At 41.6% G+C, this 27,655-nt stretch overlaps 1 protein-coding gene across 4 annotated transcripts in view; it reads right to left on the reverse strand.

The window, feature by feature from the left end:
- The window catches only part of fbln2 (fibulin 2), a 213,336-nt gene that overhangs the window by 18,811 nt on the left and 166,870 nt on the right, over positions 1-27,655 (reverse strand). For all 4 annotated transcript variants that reach the window (XM_068051792.1, XM_068051791.1, XM_068051793.1 and 1 more), the window contains exons 12-17: positions 22,993-23,127; positions 19,844-19,981; positions 12,602-12,745; positions 12,284-12,412; positions 7,132-7,257; positions 1,204-1,323 (exon numbers count right to left, since the gene is read on the reverse strand). In XM_068051792.1, coding sequence (XP_067907893.1) covers positions 1,204-1,323; positions 7,132-7,257; positions 12,284-12,412; positions 12,602-12,745; positions 19,844-19,981; positions 22,993-23,127 — 792 coding nt within the window. The remainder of the gene's footprint in view (positions 1-1,203; positions 1,324-7,131; positions 7,258-12,283; positions 12,413-12,601; positions 12,746-19,843; positions 19,982-22,992; positions 23,128-27,655) is intronic.

The following is a 27,655-nucleotide window of genomic DNA, read 5'->3' on the forward strand; positions in this document are numbered from 1 at the left end:
CTGTATTAGCCAGGACAGAACTGACGGCATTACAAGTGGCACAGGCAGAAAAGAAAGACGAGAAGCAGGAAATGGAGCACTCCACAGGCAATGACGGGTATGGCTCAAGCTTAGTTAAAGTTTGGATACCAGTCGCACATGTGGTTGCCAGATCTACAATGCAATGACACCACTCTGAGCTACTATGCAACCCTGAGTGAGGTTAAGGCTGGCGATCTTCAGTGAAGACACTGAAAACAGGTAAACTGACAGTGATTCAAACCCAAATCCTACACTGTGGTGAGGAGAGATGCAGGCAAACTTACCATACAGTCACCAACCAGGGTGAAGTTTACTTGTAAAGTAACTGGTGGAATAGGCAGATAATCAGACAGGTATCCAAGCATGAAAAAGAAATGTTGAATGGAGAAGGAAGAATGGGGACCAAATGAAAATGGCAAAGGAGACCAGAGATAAGTCACCAGGAAGGGTTTCATCAAGAGAGAAAACCATCACAGTCATGAAAGCTCCCTTGTAGCTTCAAGACTTTGTGATGATCGAGTGAAGCAAAGAGAAGGGAGGAACATGGAATACTGTACAGTACTAAGCATATGCGGGTTGTTTGGGAAGTTCTCTGAAAGGAAACAATGGTAAAATGATCAAAAGGGCCTTGCTTCTTGTGTGCGTCATGTGGCTGCTGTGTGCACGTTGAAGCTGCAAAATAATATGAAGTGTCCAATCACATTGACAGTATCAATACTCTACGCTGATATATCAATCTGTCAATTTAACCTAGATTGACAGCTATATAGAGAGATGAAAGGACTGTATTCTCACAACTTGAGTCAAACAACATGTTTTTCCCTGCTCCATCATGCAAATTCATTCAATGCCTTCACACTGCTCTCATGAGCAATGCAGGAAAGAATTCGCTCTCAGCCAATAACCTCTTCTGCATATTAATTGAGATAAACCAATACTCATACATTGCTCGAGAGGAGAAGCTCAAATGAAAATGTCAATTAAGATTGTCATCTAACTGTGTCTCTTGTTTGAAAATAAGTGCTCTAGTACTATAGCTTTAGCCACACTTTACTACTATCTTGTTTTGAGCATTTAGGTGAAGATTTTGTAGTCAGTTTATAGCCTTATTTAGCCATAGAACACCAAATGTAAAAGACCATTGATATAAGAATGATTTATTTTTGCTCTGGTTCTCCTTACCCTCACAGGAATGTCCATCTAGTTCAGTGAGTTGGTAGCCTTGTCTGCAATAGCATTGGTAGGAGCCATAGATATTGGCACATTCCTGTCCACATAGATTGTTCTCACATTCATTTATATCTGCAGAGAAATACACATTGAGATAAAATTGCTCAATCATGTTCATTGTTTCTATGCTATACGGTTTTGTCCACTGTTTAAATACTATTTTATATTGGGAACAGTGTCAGATCATCTTTTACCAAAACAGGATAATTCAGCAATAACTTGCGAATTGCTATTCAGGATTTCATAAATAAATGTAACTTTAGCAACAGACTGCTGAAATGAGCCAGACTTTCCAATTTTGTTATAACAAACTAATATGCCATGGTGGCAGTACAGGCACGATAATTGGCATCACCATCCCTGGACTAGGAAGAGGAAAAATGTCCAGTGTCCCTGCTCCTAATCACTATCTTGGGATCCTTGCTGAATTCGCACATGTGTAAATTTCAACTGAGAACAGGATCTGGTTCAGCTTTGTTCATCCCCTTATGGTCAACTAGCCTGCTGACAGTAATTGTCAAGGCTCACAGGTGAACAATGGCTACTTGAGCAGGTTGCCAGTGTGACTGGCATGTGTGGAACTATACCCCAGCAAACAGCCAGTGATTTCAAGGGAGGAAGGGAAGGCACAACATTGGAAAACAAAAAGGAAACAAATTCTACAATTTTGAGATAAATAAGCTGCTGTGATATCCAACAGCCACAACAATTTGAATTTATAGATCTCGTGACATGGAAGAAAGTCCCTCACATATAGAGCTCCTTACTTAAAGGCTGTTCATGCTCTTCTTGGCCTCAAGGATATTTTAGCCTCCCCCCTCGCCAAATCATGCCAACCTACCTCCCCAAAATCCAGACTACCCTTGCCATGGACTAGAACATAGAACATTACAGCGCAGTACAGGCCCTTCAGCCCTCGATGTTGCGCCAATCTGTGAAACCATCTGACCTACACTATTCCATTTTCATCCATATGTCTATCCAATGACCACTTAAATGCCCTTAAAGTTGGCGAATCTACTACTGTTGCAGGCAGGGCGTTCCACGCCCCTACTACTCTCTGAGTAAAGAAACTACCTCTGACATCTGTCCTATATCTATCACCCCTCAACTTAAAGCTATGTCCCCTCGTGTTTGCCATCACCATCCGAGGAAAAAGGCTCTCACTATCCACCCTGTCCAACCCTCTGATTATCTTATATGCCTCTATTAAGTCACCTCTTCTCCTCCTTCTCTCCAACGAAAACAACCTCAAGTCCCTCAGCCTTTCCTCGTAAGACCTACCCTCCATACCAGGCAACATCCTAGTAAATCTCCTCTGCACCTTTTCCAAAGCTTCCACATCCTTCCTATAATGCGGTGACCAGAACTGCACGCAATACTCCAGGTGCGGCCGCACCAGAGTTCTGTACAGCTGCAGCATGACCTCGTGGCTCCTAAACTCGATCCCCCTACTAATAAAAGCTAACACACCATATGCCTTCTTAACAGCTCTATTAACTTGGGTGGCAACTTTCAGGGATTTAGCCCATGATTCTGCAATCCTGTTACTCCTTCCGAAGTGAATCACCTCACACTTCTCCGCATTAAACTCCATTTGCCATCTCTCAGCCCAGCTCTGCAGCCTATCTATGTCCCTCTGTAACCTACAACATCCTTCGGCACTATCCACAACTCCACCGACCTTCGTGTCATCCGCAAATTTACTAACCCACCCTTCTACACCCTCATCCAGGTCATTTATAAAAATGACAAACAGCAGTGGCCCCAAAACAGAACCTTGCGGTACACCACTAGTAACTAAACTCCAGGATGAACATTTGCCATCAACCACCACCCTCTGTCTTCTTTCAGCTGGCCAATTTCTGATCCAAAGCTCTAAATCACCTTCAACCCCATACTTTCGTATTTTCTGCAATAGCCTACCGTGGGGAACTTTATCAAACGCCTTACTGAAATCCATATACACCACATCCACGGCTTTACCCTCATCCACCTGTTTGGTCACCTTGTCAAAAAACTCAATAAGGTTTGTGAGGCACGACCTACTCTTCACAAAACCGTGCTGACTATCTCTAATGAACTTATTCTTTTCAAGATGATTATAAATCCTATCTCTTATAACCTTTTCCAACATTTTACCCACAACCGAAGTAAGGCTCACAGGTCTATAATTATCAGGGCTGTCTCTACTCCCCTTCTTGAACAAGGGGACAACATTTGCTATCCTCCAGTCTTCCGGCACTATTCCTGTCGACAATGACGACATAAAAATCAAGGACAAAGGCTCTGCAATCTCCTCCCTGGCTTCCCAGAGAATCCTAGGATAAATCCCATCTGGCCCAGGGGACTTATCTATTTTCACACTTTCCAAAATTGCTAACACTTCCTCCTTGTGAACCTCAATCCCATCTAGCCTAGTAGTCTGTATCTCAGTATTCTCCTCGACAACATTTTCTTTCTCCACTGTAAATACTGACGAAAAATATTCATTTAACACTTCCCCTATCTCCTCCGATTCCACACACAACTTCCCACTACTATCCTTGATTGGCCCTAACCTATCTCTAGTCATTCTTTTATTCCTGATATACCTGATATTCCTATAGAAAGCCTTAGACTGTCTAGGAGTTCCCAGTGATGGCCTGACCTGTCCCATCAATTTTAACTCCCACCCACTGGTGGTGGCACCATTTTCACTGGCTTCGGGTGATAGTCACTATTGGCGCATGTAAATAAGGCTCAAGGGTAAAAATCTCCTGGGGCTTGAGCTTAGAGGGTCAGGTGCAGATGGATCGCCACCCATTTCAGCCCCTGCAAATTATTGCCATCCCAAGTTCAAAGTAATCCTAAAATGGCATTTGAATAAAGCAGAGGGTTAGGGTGGTTTCCCTGAGGAATGGAGTGATGAGGGTCACTTTCAACGAGTTGGGGACTGTCAGATAAGAGAAAAGGTTGGTGATATCTGGTAGTGAGGTGGAAAGGTTGAATGGTCAGGAACTGGGATGGAATAGGATTGAGAGAGCAGGTGGTGAGCTTCATGGATGTGATGAGTAACCTGAGCGCTGAATTCAGGATAGTGGAGAAAAGGCAGAGAACAGGAAGAGTGAGGGCATAGTTAGTTGGAAGGCAAATGCAGGAATTGAAAGGCTGAGGGAATGGGAGGGCCAGACGAGGATCATCAGAGGGAGGTGTAATGGGGAGGAAGAGAGCAGTAATAGATGGAGCTGATTTTGAATACAAGAAAGTCCTTGAACTCCATACATTTTGAGTCTGAGGTGTATGTTAATCTGTTAATTGTGTATCAATTAGAGTCATAGAGTTATACAGCACAGAAACAGGCCCTTCGGCCCATCGTGTCTGTGCCAGCCATCCAGGACCCAACTATTCGAATCCCATATTCCTGCACTTGGCCCATAGCCTTGTATGCTATGGCATTTCAAGTGCTCATCTAAATACTTCTTAAATGTTGTGAGGGTTCCTGCCTCCGCCACCTCTTCAGGCAGTGCATTCCTGATGCCAACCACCCGCTGGGTGAAAATTTTTTTCCTCAAATCCCCCCTAAACCTCCTGCCCCTTACCTTAAATCTATGCCCCCGTTTATTGACCCCTCCGCTAAGGGAAAAAGTTTCTTCCTATCTAACCTATTAATGCCCCTCATAATTTTGTATACCTCAATCATATCTGCCCTCAGCCTTCTCTGCTCTATGGAAAACAACCCTAGCCTTTTCAGTCTCTCTTCATAGCTGAAATTCTCCAGCCCAGGCAACATCCTGGTGAATCTCCTCTGCACCCTCTCCAATGCAATCACATCCTTCTTATAGCGTGGTGCCCAGAACTGTACACAGTACTCCAGCTATGGCCTAACTAGCGTTTTATACAGCTCCATCATAACCTCCATATAATTGTTTGATTATATGCAGGTGGAGGGTGTTATTTGGATCTTACTTGACCACTTATAAGCAGACATATACTGAGACTGGTAGTGGGTTTTGAGTGGGGAGCTTCATGTCTATACTTTTTTTACTCTGTACAATGTGAAACTGAGTAAAGATAGGCTCCAGCATTATCCTTCCATAACAAGCTTTCTGGAGTTCAACAGTGAGGATAGGAATTTGAGGTGGTGAAATGCTCAACTGTGCAGTGAAGAGAAGGAGTTTCAAGTTTCCAGGATGAACTTGGGAGTAATAGGTCATTTTGGCCAGGGAGAAGTAGTGAGGCTACAACTTGAGGTGGTGCAGCCAGAGCTGATCATAGGAAGACACACCAGATGAATGTTATTTTTGTTCTAGCTTATTGCTTTGTTATTTCAGGCTGAAGGAGTTGCAGGGATTGTGGGCTGAGAGATCTTTCTAGATTTGAAAGGGACAAAACCCTGGAAGGTGATGGTGAGGTAATTATAAAGAAGATTGATAAAAATGTCGATGTCATTACAGGGACCTGACAATAAGCAAAGGAGAACAAAGCTGGAGAATGCACGAAGAAGGGAGTTTTATGGGGCAATTTTTGCATGGACTGAAAGTAACAATACAGCATATGAACATACAGGGAACATGTAGGAAAATGGAAATCAGACAGTGTTTGAGGACCACCGTGTCAATAATGGTGACCAAGAGACTCTATGATTACTTGTGATGACAAGATTAAGTGCCATGTGCATGTTGATGTGGAGGATTTTTGGACAGGATCAGAGAGGAGGACCCCACCCAACATCTCCAAAGCTTCTGTAAGAAAATGAAGCAGGAGATGGGAAAGGACACTGCTCACTTCATCTACAGTCTCCTTACACAGTGTTGCAGAAGTTTCCTATTAAGTTTACAAGCCGCTGGCTATCCAATAATTGGAGTGATCATTAAGAACTTTCTAAACTGCGACCAGAAAGAGGTGGACTTCCCAAGGGTAAAGGAAATTGAATCATTAAATGAAGGTTATACAATAAAATGGTACAACGAACTAACAAAAAATGCATTTTTGTAACGAAGTTACCCGATCAGAGGCAACATTAAACAAGGTATTGAATTTTTCATAAGGATTCATTGGGCTGAATTTTACAATCTCGCCGCCGAAATCGTCAGCAGGCGAAAACAATGGCAGCTCGCCCGCATAGGCCACACGTCACGCAGCCGCCACGTTCCTAAGCACACCATTTTTAAAGGGCTTTGAGCCGTACTGTTAAATTTAAATATTTAAAGATAAAGTGAAGGAAAAGAAATTAAATACATTTATTTTGCCCCTCTCCCACCACCCAATAACAATTAAAATAATTACTTGCCTCTCCCCCCAAAACACTTAATCTTGTCCATCTGACCTTCCCCGCCCCCACAAAGTGCATAACTTTTAACCTAAAACCCTTCCCACCATCCCCTACATCAATGATGTAACTTTAACCCCGTTTCCCCACCCCCCCACCTCCACTCCTGCACTGAGAAACGTACTTCCTCCCCGCTGCCCGCAAGTGTTCTGCCTCATTTCCCTGGACAGGGATCAGAAAGCATGTGAGTGCTGGCCAGTGGCAGGAAGATCGTAGCAGGACAGAAGGCAGTGGCGTAAGTATGATTAATGCATTCATTACCATTTATTTAAATATGTAAATGGAGGTCCCATTGCCGACCAGCAGGGGGGTGGCACCACGTGGCCTCGCCACTGCCAGCTATATCAGGCCAGACCCTCCCAGTGTCGGGGTGCGTGATGGCCCACTCCCAGAGGCATTTTCCAGCCTCCCCCTGCCACGAGTCCAGATGTTGGGGGTCTGTAAAATTCAGCCTATTCTTTACCAAATTATTTTATAATGCAATTACTCAATATGTTTACGTTGTTCATGCTGGCTTATGTTTTCACTTCTATCGCTTTTACCAGTGACGAACACAATGATTAAAATACCTTCACAATTCTTGCCATCAACAGCTAGTTTGAATCCAGTGCTGCAGGTGCAGTAATAGGACCCAGGGGTATTCTCACAAGTATGTGCACACAGACGACCAGGATAGCGCCAACATTCATTAATATCTGCCAGAAGCAAGCAAGATTCAATGACAGGGTAAAAATGAGATAGTGCAAAAGCAGAAATTAACCAATCCTATCCAATAAAGATGCCTTTCATTATTCATTTCGAGCTCCAGCATCCAATTCTCCAGGAAATTTGAATCTATCTGGCTTCAGTGAAGTTGGCAATGTTAAAATTAAATGTCTGTGCCCTTTAAGGTACATTAAACATTTTAGTTGCTACACAGATGGTCATAAAAAAGAAATCAGAGGCTAGAAGAACAGACAAACACTCATTTGGTAAGAATTGTTGGATTGCTATCACTAATGTATAATTTCTCTGCCACTGTACATTGCAGTAAATTTATTTTTGAATCGGACTAAATACATTGCGTGCCACTGGTTTCATCTACAAGAGTAATTTTAAACAGAAAAGTCATTTGTTATTAAATGCCGAAGATAAATGCATGGAGGAGTTCATGCACAACCAAAAATAAAAGCATTAGTTTGTTAACCTTTGCATGATAGTAATCATCTCTTTTGCACTGTCCATATCAAGTCCACGAGCACCAAAACAGTGAAGTTCAAAATGTATTTTACATAAAAATTACTTTCCATAATAGAATGATTTTGCACTTCAATAGATGGAGAAATTACTTATCAATTCAGAAGAATAATTTCACTTATAATAACTACTATATCATGTAAGTGGGATGGATTGTAAATGGGAAAGAATTGTACAGTTAAATGATGTATATGGGAGAATGTTTAACCAACCAGACCTGACTGAATGACACACAAGTAACAAAATCAGTACATCAGGCTAATCACATGCAATAGAACTTAAGAGTATTTTTTATACTCCAGTTACTCTTTGTATTATCAGTTAAAGACGTTTTTAAAAAAAGCATAGGTTTTCAGATGTTCTGGAGCTGCGTTTGTATCATTTACCTACTTGGGTGTAAGTGCATCATGAGCAGAGATTCATAGAAATTCATAAAAAAGAGAGAAGTCACTTGGCCCATCATTCCTGCACAAGTGCTCGCTCAACACCTGTTCTCAATGGTAGGCATAGAAACAAGCATTTGTTATTGACTTCTTTCAATTGATACCATTGAACAATGCATACATGTAGCACACTGATCATTGCACAATTTTGTATTGCTATGGAAGTATTTGTCGCAAGATTTTGCTACTGACACCTGGCTCCTTTTTCAAGCAGTTTTAGATGAAAGTAAAGAAGATCTTCCAGAACTTGTATGCCTCTGCTGTCATCTAAACAGGTAATGGATCCCAACGATGATATTGCAATTTTACCCTATAATTATGGTTCAGCATACTGTTGAATAGTTTCCATTAAATACAACAGTCTGCATGGCTGGTACCAGGCAAAGTGCCATTGCAATGTCATATGAATTATGTGTCACTTGACATTGGCAGGTACAGGTCTGCACACATTGGAAATGAATACCTGTACAATAATCTTATAAACTGAAGAAATTAATAATATAAAATGCCATTCATTGAAAGCATTCTCACAACAATGGTCCAAGGCTGTATGGCTTCCAGAATTATTCCTGCCAGCTTTTAACAGCCAGTTTAGTTTAGTTTAGAGATACAGCACTGAAACAGGCCCTTCGGCCCACCGAGTCTGTGCCGACCATTTATACTAATCCCACACTAATCCTATATTCCTACCACATCCCCACCTGTCCCTATGTTTCCCTACCACCTACCTATACTAGGGGCAATTTATAATGGCCAATTTACCCACCAACCTGCAAGTCTTTTGGCTTGTGGGAGGAAACCGGAGCACCCGGAGAAAACCCACGCAGACACAGGGAGAACTTGCAAACTCCACACAGGCAGTACCCAGAATTGAACCCGGGTCGCTGGAGCTGTGAGGCTGCGGTGCTAACCACTGCGCCACTGTGCCGCACAGGTTTTTAGTAGTTTAGTGCCAGGTTTTTAGTAGTTTTCTTGTGCTGGAAAAAAGTAGCTACCACCATGGGGGATTATAAAAGCTGGATAAGGGTCGGCCTGCATGGTGGTGGTCCTGCTGGCCATTTAGCCAAATTTCCCCTGGAGATGGATGCAACTCAAAGCTGTTCAATCAAAGCAAGCTGTACTTGACGAAGCAGAATTCTGGATAGTTTTTCAAATTGCTAGTGGATGACAACTATCACATTCCACAAAGGCAGATTGGCCAGAATTTTTCCCTTGGCGGACGAGAGCCGTTCACCAACCGAAAAGCCGGGGTCGATCCCCCCCCCAATGGGCCTGGGGATCCACTCCGGATTTTACGGTCCCCAGGCCCTTAATTGGGTTTAGGCCGGACTTCCACCTCATTGAGGCAGGAAGTTCTGCCTAATGGAGCTGCTGGCCAATCAGCGGGCCAGCAGCTCTTTGTCCCAGCAGCGCCACAGGGAGCGGTGGCCACTGCTGGGTCAGCAACCCAGCTTCCACCTGTATTCAGGTGGTATTGATTCACATGTGCTCCTACATATAGGAGCAGGCTGAAACTGTGGTGGTTGGGTTTGGAGGTCCATGTTTGTAATGTGTATCACTGTATAAAGTGTGTAAAGACTAAGCTCTGGTTCTATCCTTCACCGCCTGGCTATCTTGAATAGAATACTTAGGAAAGTGCACAGGCATTATCAGCTAAGGCTTTAGAGGGGTAGAATTATTTCTGAGGGGCCACCCAGAAACTTGCCTTTCTAGGTTAAAGAGTAGTGGCACCATGGCGTTCATTAAAATAAGCTTTGTGGTAGCTGCCAGGGGAGTATTTCCTTACATGATTGTGTCCCGCTGGTCTTCCATTTTCAAGTTCGGACATCAGCTTTAAGCCTAGTGGCTTGGACTTGCTGCTTGATTGTGTGGGTTTTTTGGCACAATTTCCCCGAAATTGATGTAACTGGTGTTAAAGATCTTGGAATTTTAAACACAAAATGCATTCAGCACAACTTGAGTTTCCATGATCTTTTACACTAGTTTTAAAAACATCAAGCTAGAAGCAAGTGCTGCCCACAAAACTGGCCATGCCCCCATGGTAAAGTAATCACCTTTGGGAGATTCTGCTAATTGCTCTCATTCACAGGCCTTCGATAAGGCTCCAAAATTAAGTTGGAACTTCTGGGCACAAGGACAAAAATAGGCACGTTTTGAAGGGTTTTGAACGATTCTTTTGAATTTATTAAGAACTGAGTACTGTACTCCAATTTATTTATAAAATAGTTCGTATTTTTTGTTAAAAGTCATTTTCAATCATTTAAAATCAGGTTACTCACAGGGGTTGGATTGTCTTAAAATGCTTATTTTTAGGGATAAACCTATTTTCAGATGAATTAATTCAACTTTATAAAGTGTACCACTCCTAAACATATGAATAAGAACTAAGAATATTTCTTGAAGCAAAATTTTAAAATTATGTTTTAAAATGCTGCCCAATTGCACTGGCTCATGGCAGATTTTCTGTTTGGCAAAATGAATTTGAGTGGAAACTTGGGGTGTGGGATCCCGTCCAAAGCATAAACTCTAACCTAGTAAAAAGACTTGCATTTATATAGCAGCTTTCACAACCATAGGACATCCCAAAGCACTTTATAGCCAATGAAATACTTTTGAAGTTTAGTCACTGTTGTAAAGTAGGAAACATGGCAGCCAATTTTCAATGGCAAACTCCCACATACAGCAATGTGATATGACCAGATTATCTGTTTTTGTGATGTTGATTAAGGGATAATATTGGCCAGGACACCAGGGATAACTCCCCAGTATGATTAACACACAGCATAAGTGAAGTGGAAATAACTGAAAATAGGGTGCACAATGTCATAATGCCATTATCAGCTCAATACATGTACACCTATCTGATACACTACATCGGGGATTCTAGTATGATGGGCTGACTTTTATGCCGCCCCAGCGGGGCGGATGGGGGTGGCGTAAAATTGAGCGGGAGGCTCTGGGAGGTTGAACCGCCTCTGGTCAACTTTAAGACGGTCGGGCGGAGGTTGAAATGGCCCCCCGCCCGAGGCCAATCAAGGCTTTAAGTGGCCATTTAACGGCTACCTAAGGGCTCTCACCCGCCTCCATGGGTATTTTACCTGTGGCAAACGGGTGTGCTGGGCACGTAAAAGGCCGCCCAGTGATAGCTGCCGGTCTTTATGTGCGCCGGGGGAGGGGGGTGGGGGCCATGGCAGACTGGCACAGAGCGCTCGATTGAGGGCCGTCCCTGCCTCCCAACCCACCTGCAAGACGACCCCCACCCCTCCAAACGACCACTTTAGACTCCCCAGGGCACGACCGATCTCACTGGGGTGAGGTATGCCCAACTTACCTTCACTCCTGGCTCCATGTCGTCAGCTGGGTTGCAGTTCCAGCAGTGGCCACCGCTCCTGGTGGCGCTGCTGGGACTAAGAGCTGCCGGCCCGCTGATTGTCCGGCAGCTCACTGAGGCGGGACTTCCTCCCTCAAGTGGGTGGAAGTCACGCCTTGGGACAATTAAAGTCCGGGGACCCGTAAAATGCGGGATGGATCCCTGGGCTAGGTGGCGAATTTCTGTCCGCCTAAGGTAAAATCCAGCCCGATGCATCAGAGTACTGCCGATAAAATAATTATTTTCTGTTATAAATAGATCATAGACATCATGGTGAAAGGTTTCTTTGTGCACCAACTGGTGTGGGATCCAAGCTGGTTAAACTGCTCATGTCTGCTGCTTTTAAGAGTTCACCCTGCCTCATAATACTGCAACACTGGGACTCTGCCAAAAGAGGCTGCCAGCAGAACGTGAGATCTGCAGATTTTTTTTTTGCAGAAATATTTTCTGCAAATCCTAACTCCAAAACATAGACCTCAGATCACAGGCCTGTGCATAATTCCACTTCAATAGGGGTCAGTTTATTAGCATTCAGAATTACAGCTATTTTCAATGGCTAGAAGCCATCAAATTTATATGTTGCATTCTGGAAACTGTATTATCATTGTAGGTTCTCAGGACACTTGCATTTCCTAGAATAATCTGGAATATTAATACAAACGTTTTACATACCAATACACGTTCTGCTGAGAGAGTTGTACTGGTAACCAGTCTTACAATCACAGCGATAGGTTCCAGGTATGTTCTGACAGACTTGTCCTTCACCACAGTGATGCACTCCACTCTGACATTCATCAATGTCTGTGCAAACAAAGATTCATAGGGTTCACTATAGTGAAAACATTTATTGGACCATCAGATCTTTCATTTGCATTGCGTGTTAAAGGATTTATGCAATGAGATTGAAAAGAAGGGCTTTTTTATATTATTAAAATGTAACATGAGAATTGCACGTACTTGGATTTGCAGCGAGTTGCAAAATGTACTTACCAATACAACGGGTACCATCAGGGCTAGCATGATAACCCCTTCCACAAGTGATGAAATTTCTTTGGCAGGTGTAAGACCCAACGGTGTTAATGCAATTGAACTCAGGTTTGCAAGGCTGAGCTAAAGAGGTGCATTCATTAATGTCTGTAATGAAATTTTTTTAAAAATTAATAAAATGTCCTAAAATGTCCAGCACTCGTATGCATAAATCAATTCATTAACCCTTTAATAGTTCAATGAAATGTTGAACAGTGGCCCTCAATAAATGTTCAGTTACATGCTGCTGTTTTATGTAACAGAATGCACATGAAAACATACTGATTTTATTACACCATTACCTTTCCACTGTTTTAACAGGCTCATGCATCTTGGCTTTTCTCAGTACAAATTTCAGACTGCATGAAGATAAAATGTTAATTTTTTCCCAGTTTTCTGTTTTTTGACTAAGTGTTTTATTTTGGTATTCGCACTTGAGGTAAAATAGCACAATTTCACACTAATACTTAGAAAGAGACAATTGGAGCCCACAACTGTACTGTGAGCATTGAGCTCAAGACAGCATATGTAACACAAAGCATCATTAGCTTTTATATTTTTTTCAAGTATTTTTATTTTTTAAGTCTAGATTTTTTTCATGTTATGAAGCACGGTGGATATTTTTCATATTAGTTATTACTGTTAGTCTGGAAAGATAATGCAAATAAGCAAAGTTTGATGGTTAATGACCTGGATATTGCAGTCAGTGGTGAAGTGATGGTGCTCGCTGCTGACCTCGAGAAAAGCTGCCCACAAAGATCTGGTGATCTCTGTGGCTTGGATTTTGCTTGTCCCAACACTGATTATCCTTTACAGACAGCAGAATCAAGATCGGAACATACACATGGAATTAAGGTAGAAGCTGAAGAAGAAATAATCAATCAAGATAGGATCTTGGAATATCAGGTCGCGATTGGATAACTCAGAGCTCACCAAAGAGATGAACAGCGATAGCAGCCCGTGAGTTCTGAAGCCTAGGCATTGACTTGGTTGCCCTTAGTGAGACTTTTAGAGCAGATAAGGGGCAAATCAAAGAACATGGAGGTGGCTATACTTGTTCTAGAAAGGGAAATCACAAAAACACAGAGTCGGCTTTGTCATCAAAAACAAACTCATGAAGAGACACCGTGAACCCCCTTTTGGGGTCAATGATCATTTCATGACACTAATCTTAAGCTCAAAGGCAACCAATCTGCCACACTCATCAGTGCTTATGCACCTATCTTGGACTCCGAGGACAAACTAAGGACACTGTCTATTCCAACATAGATGCAACCGCAGGTGTACCATCACAGTCAACTCATATTTCTCTGTGATTTCAATGCCAGCGTGGGGGACAGGCATGCCCTTCTGCTTAACACCACTGGAACGCATGAAGTTGGAAAATCCAATCCCAACAGTGTACGCCTCCTTACCCTGTGAGCTGAACACGATCTTGTGGTCACGAACACCCTTTTCTGCCAAACGAAATTTCAGGACATCCTGGCAACCTCCAAGATAAAAGCTTGATAGACTATGTGATAGTCAGGACCAGGGATCAAAAGGATGTGCACATTACACATGCTATGGTTACAGCTGACAAATGCTGGAGAGACCACCGCTTCATTTGCTTGATATTGGCACTTGAGGCGGCCTCCAAAAGGAACCAACAGTCGTGACAGCTAGAGAGAAAGTTTGAGGTTCCTGGCCTGTCAAAAAAAAAAATCAACCTCAAGAAATTTCAAGAACAAATCAATGGAAACTACGGGAATGGATGGTCACTCCATCAAGCAACATCCAAGATGACTGCCGATCATTGAAATTCAACAATACTCATACACACCAAGAAATCCTCAGACACACCACTAAAAGACATCAAGACCGGTTTGTTGAGCGCGATGTAGAAATATGCAAACTCATCGATTGTAAACAGAAAGCATTCCAAACCTAGCAATAGGATCAAAACTTCACAGAAAAGTTGCTCACTCACCAGACAGCCAAAGAGAAATTCAAAGAAGAACCTGCAATTTGAAGAACAAATGGTGGACAGAGAAGGCTAAGGAAATTCAACTCCTCATGGATATGCATGACATGCATGCCTTCTTGAAGACAAACAAAGAGATCTATGGACCCTCAACACATGGACCATTATTGTAAGATTCAAAGATGGTAAGACTCTCCTCAAAGAAATGGACAGTATCAACACCCGCTGGAAAGAGCACTTTGTAGAACTACTCAATCAGAGCTCCACGGTGGGTTGGAGAAACTCCCACAACATAACAATCAGAAGTGAGCTAGACAATGATACAATGCTCAACGAGTAATAACTGCTGTCAACCAGATGAAAAACAACAAAGCTTCTGTTCTTGGCAATATCCTGTGGAAGTACTGAAACATGGAGGATACATACTGATCTCTCAGATACATGGACTATTTGTGAAGCTCTAGCAGAATGAAGAAAGTCCAAATGACCTGAGAGATGCCATCATGATCACAACCTTCAAAAAAGGAAACTGTAGCAATTACAAAGGCATAGCATTGCTCTCAACTGTTGGCAAAGTGCTCGCTCGGTTACATCTTAAACACCTCACCAATTGCAGAGGAGGTCCTTCCTGAGTCCCAATGCAGCTTCCAACCTGACAGAGGAACAACCAAAATGATCTTCACAGCATACCAACTTCAGGAAAAGTACAGAGATCAGCTTTGTACATGGCTTTTTTCGATCTCACAAAAGCCTTTGACTTAGTGATTTAAACTCCCCTTTGGAAAGTGCTACAGTGATGTGGATGCCCAGCTAGGTTCACAAGCGTCATATGTCTCTTACATGACAAAATGCAAATAATAATACTCTGCAATGACTCCACGCCACACCCCTTCCTGTCAAAACAGGTATCAAACAGAGGCGTGTCACTTCACCAACACTATTCTCTCAATGTTTCTTGCAGCAACACTGCAGCTTACTACTGACCGGCTCCCTTCAGCTGTGGTAATATGTTGTCGCAGTGATGGTAAATTATTCAACTGACTGAAGGCCAAAACCAAATCAACAACCACTTCTGTAATAGAAGTACAGTATGCTGATGACATACAAGTTAGTGCTCACACTGAAGAAGAGCTACAACAGACAGTTGAGGTATTCACCAAAGCCTACGAGAGCATTGGACTTGACCCAAACACCAGGAAGACCAAAGCCTTCTAACAACCCATACCAAATATATCAAATCCAATGCCTTAAATTTAGATTCATGATGAAGTGTTAGACAATGCCCCCCTCTTCCCATAACTTGGAACTATCTACCCCAAAAGCTGACATTGATGAAGAGGTACACCAACAAATCCAATGTGCTAGCTCGGCCTATGGTAAATTGCGTACTCAAGTTTTGGAGAATGGTGATATCAGACCCGGCACTGAACTCAATGTCCATTGGCTAGTGGTTCTCCCCGCGCTTCTCTACAGTGCTGAAACTTGGACATCTTACAGACACCATATCAAGGCCCTAGAAAAATATATTAAATCCTATCTTAGAAGAACCTTGTGAATCAAGTGGGAGGAGAAAAGAACAAATATGAGTGTCCTCCAAGACACAGCTATGCCAAGTATAGAGGCCATGAGTATCTTGCATCAGTTGAGATGGACAGGACATGTCGTCAGAATGCCCGACTCAAGACTGCTGAAACAGGTACTCTATTCAGAGCTATGACAGGTAGCCCATTAACATGGGAGCCAAGAAAACATTTCAAAGAAAGTCTCAAAGCCTCCATGAAGGTCCGCTCTCTTAACATCAACCCATGAAAAGCAGATACCCAATTGGGACCAAGATGGTGAACCATCATTAAAAATGGTGTCAAGACCTTCCAATCAACAAGAGCAGCCACTGAAAGAGAATAGCGAGAGAGACGAAAGGAGAGGGCAGCTGTTCAAACCAACAATTTTTCACCACCTTTGCTGACTGACAACCGTTGGTCTGACTGTGGGAGAGCCTGCAAGGCTAAGATAGGGCTCATAAGCTATCTGTTAACCCACAGCCAATACTGACATCTCACTTCCACCAAGCCATCCACAAGGAAGAATCATCCTCGACACGAGGGATTGCTGCTGCTGATGATGATGATAAGCTGAAATATCACAAACTTTTTAAGAAATCTATGGAACTTTTTATCATAATGGAGAAATTTATTATCCCATAAATATAAAATTAGGTTTTCAGCAACACAAAGGTTGTTCAGCAGTAATTATGAATTAGTACACCCTTAAAAATGCAGTCATGCCCCATTCAACAAGTATCTTTTTCAAGAGCTTTTACAGCGAGACTAATAGTGTAAAAGTAAAAGTTCACGTCAATTCAAGTGATTTCTAAAGATTTCCATCTGCAGGGACTTCAACAGCACACCTTGTGGTGGCAGGGAATTACTGACGGCAACTTCTGAGTTCCGCAGAAAACTGCATATGTGCGAGCATCAGTAGTTGCTATTGGTTTCATAGTTGTATTGATGCTGAACACTGTCATTACAAACACCAATTCTTGGCCATTATAATGTCTGACTGTCTTTCAGTAGTTTATTCAGACAGTCTCGTGTTTAATGCAGCAGTCATGTTTATGCATACCTGACTACAACATCCACACAAGATCAGGGGGCAGGTTGTTCAACCTTGCCCGTCTAAGAGCGAAGTCCAAAGTACGGAAAGTCCTCATCAGAGAACTCCTCTTTGCTGACGATGCTGCTTTAACATCTCACACTGAAGAGTGCCTGCAGAGTCTCATCGACAGGTTTGCGTCTGCCTGCAATGAATTTGGCCTAACCATCAGCCTCAAGAAAACGAACATCATGGGGCAGGATGTCAGAAATGCTCCATCCATCAATATTGGCGACCACGCTCTGGAAGTGGTTCAAGAGTTCACCTACCTAGGCTCAACTATCACCAGTAACCTGTCTCTAGATGCAGAAATCAACAAGCGCATGGGTAAGGCTTCCACTGCTATGTCCAGACTGGCCAAGAGAGTGTTGGAAAATGGCGCACTGACACGGAACACAAAAGTCCGAGCGTATCAGGCCTGTGTCCTCAGTACCTTGCTCGACGGCAGCGAGGCCTGGGCAACGTATGCCAGCCAAGAGCGACGTCTCAATTCATTCCATCTTCGCTGCCTTCGGAGAATACTTGGCATCAGGTGGCAGGACTATATCTCCAACACAGAAGTCCTTGAAGCGGCCAACACCCCCAGCTTATACACACTACTGAGTCAGCGGCGCTTGAGATGGCTTGGCCATGTGAGCCGCATGGAAGATGGCAGGGTCCCCAAAGACACATTGTACAGCGAGCTCGCCACTGGTATCAGACCCACCGGCCGTCCATGTCTCCGCTATAAAGACGTCTGCAAACGCGACATGAAATCGTGTGACATTGATCACAAGTCGTGGGAGTCAGTTGCCAGCATTCGCCAGAGCTGGCGGGCAGCCATAAAGACAGGGCTAAATTGTGGCGAGTCGAAGAGACTTAGTAGTTGGCAGGAAAAAAGACAGAGGCGCAAGGGGAGAGCCAACTGTGCAACAGCCCCGACAAACAAATTTCTCTGCAGCACCTGTGGAAGAGCCTGTCACCTTAGAATTGGCCTTTATAGCCACTCCAGGCGCTGCTTCACAAACCACTGACCACCTCCAGGCACGTATCCATTGTCTCTCGAGATAAGGAGGCCCAAAAGAAAGAAAGAAAAGACTACAACAGAGTAGGATTACATACATCATCAAGGGTACTGTGTTTGTAGTTTAATGCGTTGTACATTTTACTTCTAAGCATCAGCATATTAATCAAAAATCCATGCATTTTGCACCCAAATGCTATTTTTCCCTATAGGCGCTGACTAGTGCTGAGTGAAGGATATGATGCAGCGAATTCCTGTGAAAAAGTACAAACTTTCCCAAGTATTTTTCTTCAAAAATAAAATTGATTTGGGATGGAATAATTCCATTTCAACATAAACCATTACTCTTGTTCTTTTTCAATTAAATCATTACTTGCGTAAGATCAGTATTTTGTTACCATTTATGCATAAATGTTTGGCTTGATTTTTAGTCAGCCAGGTGATGGGTGTCAAATGGCAGGACAAACATGTCACAGCATCTCTGCACAGCTGCAGCATTTTCGAGGCCGCGGATAGCCGAACCAATTCAAAGAATCCTTTCCTCTGTATTAACACTTCTGCTGAATGCAAATGTTTTTTCCCTTGGAACAAGTTTGTATTTCTGTGGTGAATTGAAAATGTGCTTTTATGCTGCTTCAAAGTGGACTAGAAGATTAAATGATAAACACTCTAGAATTGTTTTCATTTATAATATCTCCTACTTCTAACATTTGGACTATTTCAGAATTTAAAAAAATTAGCATTAAGATTTGTTCATTCTTTCTGAATTTACATTTCATCAAAGCTCACCTTTCATGACAAACTTTGGACAAAATAATATTGCAAAATAACATGCACCTAAACGTGGCACTAAAAATCATTCATCATCAAGTTTGGCTTAAAAATCACCCAGAAAAGGCCTTTAATTATTCAGGTTACTGAAGTATTCACACTCACAAATAAAACACAGAGAAGGACCCAACCAAGTCAATCTGCAGACACCTAAGCCTCAGTTACCGAGTGTACCATTTCAGCAGCTTTACTGCTGCGGGACAGAGGTTAGGGGAGTGGGAGAGGGATTTGTTTCTGCATCGTAATGTGCAAGCTTTAAAAATAATTTTTAAAGTGGGATGTACTGGAATTCCCCAGGGCTGCTGACAGTCTAAGAGTTAAAGCCTGTAAGTGAGAGGAATGGTGGAGCTCCCTGAAGCCTTTCCATTAAATAAGAAGTAAATTCAGAAAAATGATCTCCAAATTAGTTAGAATTAAAACATATCGGTATTATACCATTAAGAATTCCAAGACCATTTCTTCACCAAACCAAAAAAAAAATAATTGAGTCCTGTAAATTTATGGGGTTGAATACATCACCGTGGTTCTGTTTCACTATAATCAGTGATAGAAATTTACCAAATTAGTTTTTAGGATGCCAGTGCTTCAAAAAGTACACAAAGGGTTAACAGAACAGAAATTCAATTGCTGGTTTTAATGTCTACCAAATTACTTGGATGTACAACTCCATAAAATATTAAACTGCATTCACTTTTTAATTAATCTTGTTTCTTCAGTATAGCTCTTTTAAAACTTTTTTTTCCAGAAGGTCTATTACCATGGCAGATGCCCTGTGAATCCTGCAGAAATCCCTCAGAGCAACGCATTTTTAGATGACAACGGAATGACCCTGGAGTGTTCTGACATTCATAATTTACTGCACAGTTGTGATTGCCTCGCTCACATTCATTGATATCTGAAAATGAAAAAAGAGTGTGTCAGCATCCAGAGCTCAGCACTGTGTTAATCATGAAGCAATGCTGTGTTTATCTAATATATCATGCAGAGGGATACTAGCACAAGAATTACCCGGGGACTGTTAGACCACTTCCCTTTTCAGACACACAATCATAGCAAGTGGTATGGAAGTGAATTTAGCTTTCTCTTAAGCAACAGTACTAGGTAATGAAGAATTTTTTCAGCCACATTTTTTTCTGACTGGGATTTGTTTATTATATTGAATATTTACAGGCTTTCTTTCTTAGCTAATTGGCCTTTTCCCTATGATGTATTTCCATACTTGGCATATATAGGTTTTAATATTGTTATGTTTCTGTACATTTTTATGTGTGTTAAAGAATCAAATTCATCCCATCATAGGTAACATCTTATTGCCATATTACCTAATGGTATATTTTGTGACGCTTTGTAAATATGGTGTGGTCGTCTGCCCTAATATCTTCTTACATGACTCGGTGTCAAGTTTTGCTTGATAACACTCCTGTGAAGCACCTTGGAAGGTTTTATTTACATTAAAGGTACTATCTTCTTCTTGTTGTTGATTCATTCCCCACAGATCAGTGATGTATCCTGGTGCACCAAGTATGTATTCTGGGTTTTGTCAGTTTTCTGCTGCTTCTGTAGCAACCCCTAGATGGAGTTGGCACCCTAATTTGACAATGAATGCAATTGCAGATCATCTTGTTAGGATATTTGTTGCAACTACATCTGCCGCACTGGTTTAACTAAAATCATTAAGTATGTTTTTGGCAGACTACTGATTATTCGGTGTGAAATGTGGGTGATTATATGGTGTGAAATATGGGTGGCCAAACTAGGGACTTTAAGATTCTGCAACTGCCTCCCCACTGCATAAAATAATATATCCTGTTAGACAGGACATAGCAGAATGGTCCTGCTTGAGCCTGACTCACAGTCTCACATGTAGTTACATTTGTTTTTACAATTAACTCACAAAAAAGGTTGTTTAGAGTTCCTACCCTTATGTTAGCCATAGGTGTACAAAGAGGAAAAAGCCCCAAAAAACTGGCAGAACCCTATTAGCACTGCATTATGATTTTACAGAGGTAGGAATTTTAGCTTGGAAATGAAGCAGTGAGCAGTTAAAATTAGAAAACTCCATTCCCAACAATTTCTAATTTTAACAGTACTGTTTTGCAGGACTCAGGTGGAAGCCTCGTGTATACGTGCGGATCAGGATCCTGTTACGTCAATAGGATCCCTATTTTCCTGGGTCCTTAGTGGGGAAGTCACCATGCCTCTCCTACCAGGCTGGTGGGAAGGACAAAAGGCACTCCGGGTAAGTGAAAACATTTCCTTTGTGGGGCCTGGAAATGAGCTCCTCCCAAGATGATTGGCCTCCAACAACCACAACCGTTCTTCCTTTGTGCAAGGTATGACTGCAGCTACCAGAGAGTTTCTCCCATGATCCCCATTGACTTCAGCTTTACTAGGCCTCACTGGTGCCACAGTCAGTTGAATACTACCTAGTTATCAAGGGCAGTCACTCTCACCTCACCTATAAATTCAGCTCGTGTTCATGTTTGGATCAAGGTTGTTTAAAGGTGTGGAACTGAGTGATCCTGGCAGAATGTGCATCAGTGAGCAGGTTATTGGTAAACAAGTGCTTGATAGCATTATTCAAGACTTCTTCCAACATCTAGCTGATAATTGGGAATGGTTTCATAAGGCAGCAATTGCCTGAGTTGCATTTGTCCTGCTTTTTGTGGACAGGACAAGCTGGGCAATTTTCCACATTGCTGAGTAGATGTCAGTGTTGTAGCCATACTGGAACAGCTTATCTAGCAGCACAGCTAGATCTGGAGCGCATGATTTCAGCACTACGGCTGGGATGTTGTCCAAGCCCGTAGCCTGTGCTGCATCCAGCATACTCAGCTATTTCTTGGTGCCACATGAAGTGAATCAAATCGGTCAGAGACTGACAACTGTGATATTGAGGACCTCAGATGGAGGCTGAGAAGGATCATCCACTCAGCACTGCTGGCTGAAGACGGTTTCAAACCCTTTAGCATTAACTTTTGCACATACATGGTAGATTCTACTGTTGTTGGGAAGGGAATGTTCGTGGAATCTCCTGCTTCTGCTAGTTGCTTAATTGCCCCCCACCATTCACAATTAGAGTCACAGGATTGCAGGCTTGATCTGATGATTGTGGGACTGCTTAGCCCTGTCTATAGCATGCTGGTTTTGCTGTTCAGTATGCATATAGTCTTGTATTGCAGCTTCAGCAGGAGAACATCTCATTTTCAGATATGCCAGATGTCCAGGCATGTTCTACACCCCTCATAGAATGTGTGTTGGTCACCTGGCTTGATGATGATGGAGGAGTGAGGGGTATGCTGGCTTAAGAGGTTACAGATTGTGGTGATAATTAACAGTGCCTCATGGGTACCCAATTTTGGGCTGCTGGATTTAATCTATCCCATTTAGCACAGTGGTACACAACATAATGGAGGGTAGCCTCAGTGTGAAGCCAGGGCATTGTCTCCACAAGATCTGTATAGTGGCCACTCTACCAATGCGGTCATGGACAGATGCATCTGTGATTGGTGAGGACAAGGTCAGGTAGGTTTTTCCCTCCTGTTTGCCCTCTCACTACTTGCCGCAAGGCCAGTCTGGCAGCGGAGTCCTTCAATATTCGGCCAGTGGTGGTACTACCAAGCTGCTCTTGGTGATTGGCATTGCAGTCCCCAGAGTACATTGTTAGTATCCTTAGTGCTTCCTCTAAGTTGTGTTCTAGGTCATATGGCAATTAGATAATACCTTTAAATTGAATTCAAATTCTCAAACTGACATGATGGGAGTGAATTCAAATGCTCTGGATTATTAGTCCACTAAATAACCACGACACTACCATAAAGGGTGAACATATTTATTTGCATATACCGAATGCAAGTCAACAGGTTAAGAATGTTAAATGTCAAGTACTTCAGACTTATTTCAAACCTTGGCAATGATCATCCATTTGTTCATAGCCTGTTCCACAAATAATCATTTTCTGGCATCTAAAGGAACCAACTGTATTAATACAGATCTCCCCAAATTTGCAGTTCTGGGATTCCAACAAACACTCATTAATATCTGCAGGAAAACAGTACAAAGCACAAATGTCACAATGCTAAAATATTGACTCTCACATTTCCACTTTTAAACTTACAAATATATCCAAACATGAGAAATAAATGTGGAATCTGCCAGTCAAAAGTATTTGGATTTTGCTGAAATTGTTGGTATCATGTGCAAAATACCGAATCCACAAATTCTGAGTGAGGATTCTTAAAAAAACACACCTTAAAGATGGAAATTATTCAAGAAAGAGTTCACGTAAAATGTGAAGAAACTGGAAAACAGGCCCTGAAGTTTCCAGAGGTTCCCACCAGCCCTAGCCCTAGTTCAGTGATCCCATCCCAAATCTCATGGAACAGGGTCATTTGCTCTGACTCTTGTGAACTACTGCCACCTACAAGGGTGAAACAGTGGTTCCTACTCACAGGGTCTAGCTGAAATCTCCGTAGGCCCAAGAGACTAAGGTAAACACTTACCTTTTTGGAGTCTTTGGCTCAAAAAAGAGCCATTCAGCTAGTAGATAAGGTAATCAGGAGAGTCTGGTTATAGGGGCGTGGCAGGGGAGGGGAGCAGAGGTGGTGGTGTTTGCTTTTTTTATGTTCAAGCTGTAAAGTTGAGAACCCATGTTCTGGTGTAGCAGATATAATATTTGAGAACAGGTGAAGGTGCATTGGTAATGGTGGAGCCAGAACTCATTTATATACCGTTTCAGATAGATAGAGCAGCTGTATAAACAGCATGTTGCATGTATGTTGTATGCCTCTCTGCAGATGCCATGCAGCTTTTTTTTATGATTCACATACTATTGTTTATTTCAAATGGAGTGCTGGTGTAGTTCTAAGTCAATTTTTTAATGTATTACAGTCTGATGTTGAACAATATGAGCCAGGCTAAATGGACTATAAAAGATAAGGTCATAGGTCAACTGTGTTTTAGAAACCAAGCATAACAGACTGTAAAAGATTCAAATAAAAGCAAAATACTGTGGATGCTGGAACTTTGAAATGAGAACAGAAAGTGCCGGAAATACTCAGCAGGTCTGGCAGCATCTGTGCAGAGAGATGCTGCCAGACCTGCTGAGTATTTCCAGCACTTTCTGTTCTCATTTCATGTAGAAAATTCAGTCTGTAGTGGGTTCCATTTCTGGCGCTACAACTCCATAAAAGTTACTTTCTACAGTAACCTTTTTGCACATTTAAAATCCACAGTAACTAGTTTTTTTTAATCTTAAGTCCACAACATGCCTATTGTGTATGTACATGAGTATGTTTCTGTGTGTATGCACATGGAACATGCGCTTAAGTAATCAACATATCAGATTGAAACAAAAAATAAGTTGGAGGTGTACATATAGAACAGGAATGAATATAATGTAAAAATCCAATTATTTCCAAATCTGAAGGCTGCAGCAGTCAGCAAGGACTCAGCGAGCAGCCATCTGGCGTTAAAATCTGTTCAAGCTGTTTACAGAGCAACTTTAGATAATACAGTGATAACGAGCTTGGGCGTGGAATGAACCACAGACTTGGTTGTGGAATTAAATATGACTGCTCGTCTGACAAAGGAAAGCTGAAAATAAAAATCAAAGGCATTAAACTTGCATTTGTTGGTTCTTTGTCTTAATCATAGATAGGTAAAACAGGAAAAGTATTGTTGACATATTCACAAATCATATCCAAACCTCTAATGTTTCTTATTCGATATCTTGTAAAATAAATGGTACCATTTTTCGACATGGCTGACAATGTATGTACAGTTCTGAGAAGGGCCTTCTGTACTCTGCAAACAGCATGTCTAGTGTAAGATACGTGGAAGTCAGGTGCTGACAAATGCGAATGGATTTGTTATGCTTAATTTGCTTTTTTTTTTAAATGACCTTGTTCTGGGAAGAAAGAAACTGATACTGGGAATTACTTCATCGTGCCACAGCACAAACAAAAGTGCAAGTATTTCTCATTCTGCAGCTGAAACAACCACAGAATTGTGATTTGCATTGCAACATAACTCACTTGGTAAAATAAACATGTTTGCAATTTGCAATAATTGAACTTAGTTGGGTCAAAATTAAAATACAAAGACAAATGAATCCCTTCTCAGTTTCTTTGGTAAAATGATTTTGCAATACTGCTGTAATACCTAGCTGATTAAAACCAGATGGGTGGTCAGAGTACTGTGGAAACATTTATATTTCCCTAACCATGAGGTCACAGTTATTTGTCTACATGAACTGGAACTACCCTCATATTAGTAATGGCAACTCACATAATAATCAATTCTTCTACCATGATACGAAAACTTAAATCTGTTTAAATTGCAGTTATTGTACAAGCTAAAACCCACACACAGTGCTTCAATTCCATATCCAAGTTCGAATTACATTTGATTTTTATTCAGTAATCTGTGAAGCAATGAAACATTGGTACTCATTCCCCATATGGCAGACATCTTAAGACTATTGTATATTTCTGAATACCCATCTGGTATTAATCAACCTGGTATTGCAGCAATATTGCAAATTCATTTTTCCCAAAGTACTTGTGTAGGGATTTATCTCCTTCACATTTTTATATCATTGTGTAATCAATGCAAATTACAAATGTGCTTCTTTTATTTAAGTGGATTATGCTGCATGCAATTCAATCTGTACACAAGCAAAGTGATAAGCATTGCTTTTATTACTGTACAGCTGCTGCAGTAAATTTCAACAAGTTTATAATCAAGCCAATATAGCTGAGGATTCATACAAATTCCTTTATTTGCTGTTAAATTAACCCATGTTTAGGATTAATCCATATTTAGTGAATTTTCAAGTAAACTATTACCTCTAAAAGAGTTGCATGCTACCTCTAATGTATTAAAACATCCACTGCACAAATAATATTCCTTATTGATTTGAATATAAAATGTGCGGTCTCATAAGAACAATAAAAATTGATTTGTTTTGCAATCTTTATAATTAAGTTGTGTAGCAAGAGTATTGAATGATTGACTGAGATATGTTACATGTTTTCATCTGTGAGGTGATCTTTATTTATTCACAATTTTATCAACTATAAGTTGTTCAGTCAATTGAGCCAGAGAAATGTTTATCCAACCTGCACTGGAAAGAAACCAATGCAATGGGGATAGTCTGTGCTCATAATGTTAGATGATGTGAACATTATCGAGAGTAAGTATAATGTTAGATGATGTAAAGCACAATCAGGAGTAGGTACAATGTTAGACAATGTAAAGCACTATCAGGAGTAGGTACAATGTTAGACAATGTAAAGCACTATCAGGAGTAGGTACAATGTTAGACAATGTAAAGCACTATCAGGAGTAGGTACAATGTTAGACAATGTAAAGCACTATCAGGAGTAGGTACAATGTTAGACAATGTAAAGCACTGTCAGGAGTAGGTACAATGTTAGACAATGTAAAGCACTATCAGGAGTAGGTACAATGTTAGACAATGTAAAGCACTGTCAGCAGTAGGTACAATGTTAGACAATGTAAAGCACTGTCAGCAGTAGGTACAATGTTAGACAATGTAAAGCACTGTCAGCAGTAGGTACAATGTTAGACAATGTAAAGCACTGTCAGCAGTAGGTACAATGTTAGACAATGTAAAGCACTGTCAGCAGTAGGTACAATGTTAGACAATGTAAAGCACAATCAGCAGTAGGTACAATGTTAGACAATGTAAAGCACTGTCAGCAGTAGGTACAATGTTAGACAATGTAAAGCACTGTCAGGAGTAGGTACAATGTTAGACAATGTAAAGCACTGTCAAGAGTAGATACAATGTTAGACAATGTAAAGCACTGTCAGCAGTAGGTACAATGTTAGACAATGTAAAGCACTGTCAGGAGTAGGTACAATGTTAGACAACGTAAAGCACTGTCAGCAGTAGGTACAATGTTAGACAATGTAAAGCACAATCAGGAGTAGGTACAATGTTAGACAATGTAAAGCACTGTCAGGAGTAGGTGGTACAATGTTAGACAATGTAAAGCACTGTCAGGAGTAGGTACAATGTTAGACAATGTAAAGCACTGTCAGGAGTAGGTACAATGTTAGACAATGTAAAGCACTGTCAGCAGTAGGTACAATGTTAGACAATGTAAAGCACTGTCAGCAGTAGGTACAATGTTAGACAATGTAAAGCACTGTCAGGAGTAGGTACAATGTTAGACAATGTAAAGCACTGTCAGGAGTAGGTACAATGTTAGACAATGTAAAACATTATCAGTAGACATAATATTAGAGCATACAAAGCATTATCAGTCATAAGTCTAACGTTCAGCCATGCAAAGCATGATCAAACTTCTGAAGGTTTAGCCCTTACGTGAGAAGAGGTTATCGAAGCTTTATACTGGGAGCAAAAAATGGATCTACAGGAGGGAAAATTTTAAACAAAAAAAGGGTGGGTTTGGGTTGGGTAGAGGATGGGGGCCGGGTTAATGTAGGTGACCCTCCCCCCCCAACCTGCCCATTTCTAGCTCTAACTAAGGCCGGAAAGTGGGCAGGCACTTTAATGTTAATGAGGCTGCGAGCCTCA

This window comes from Heterodontus francisci, chromosome 19, assembly GCF_036365525.1.
Source record: "Heterodontus francisci isolate sHetFra1 chromosome 19, sHetFra1.hap1, whole genome shotgun sequence".
Taxonomy (NCBI): Eukaryota; Metazoa; Chordata; class Chondrichthyes; order Heterodontiformes; family Heterodontidae; genus Heterodontus; species Heterodontus francisci.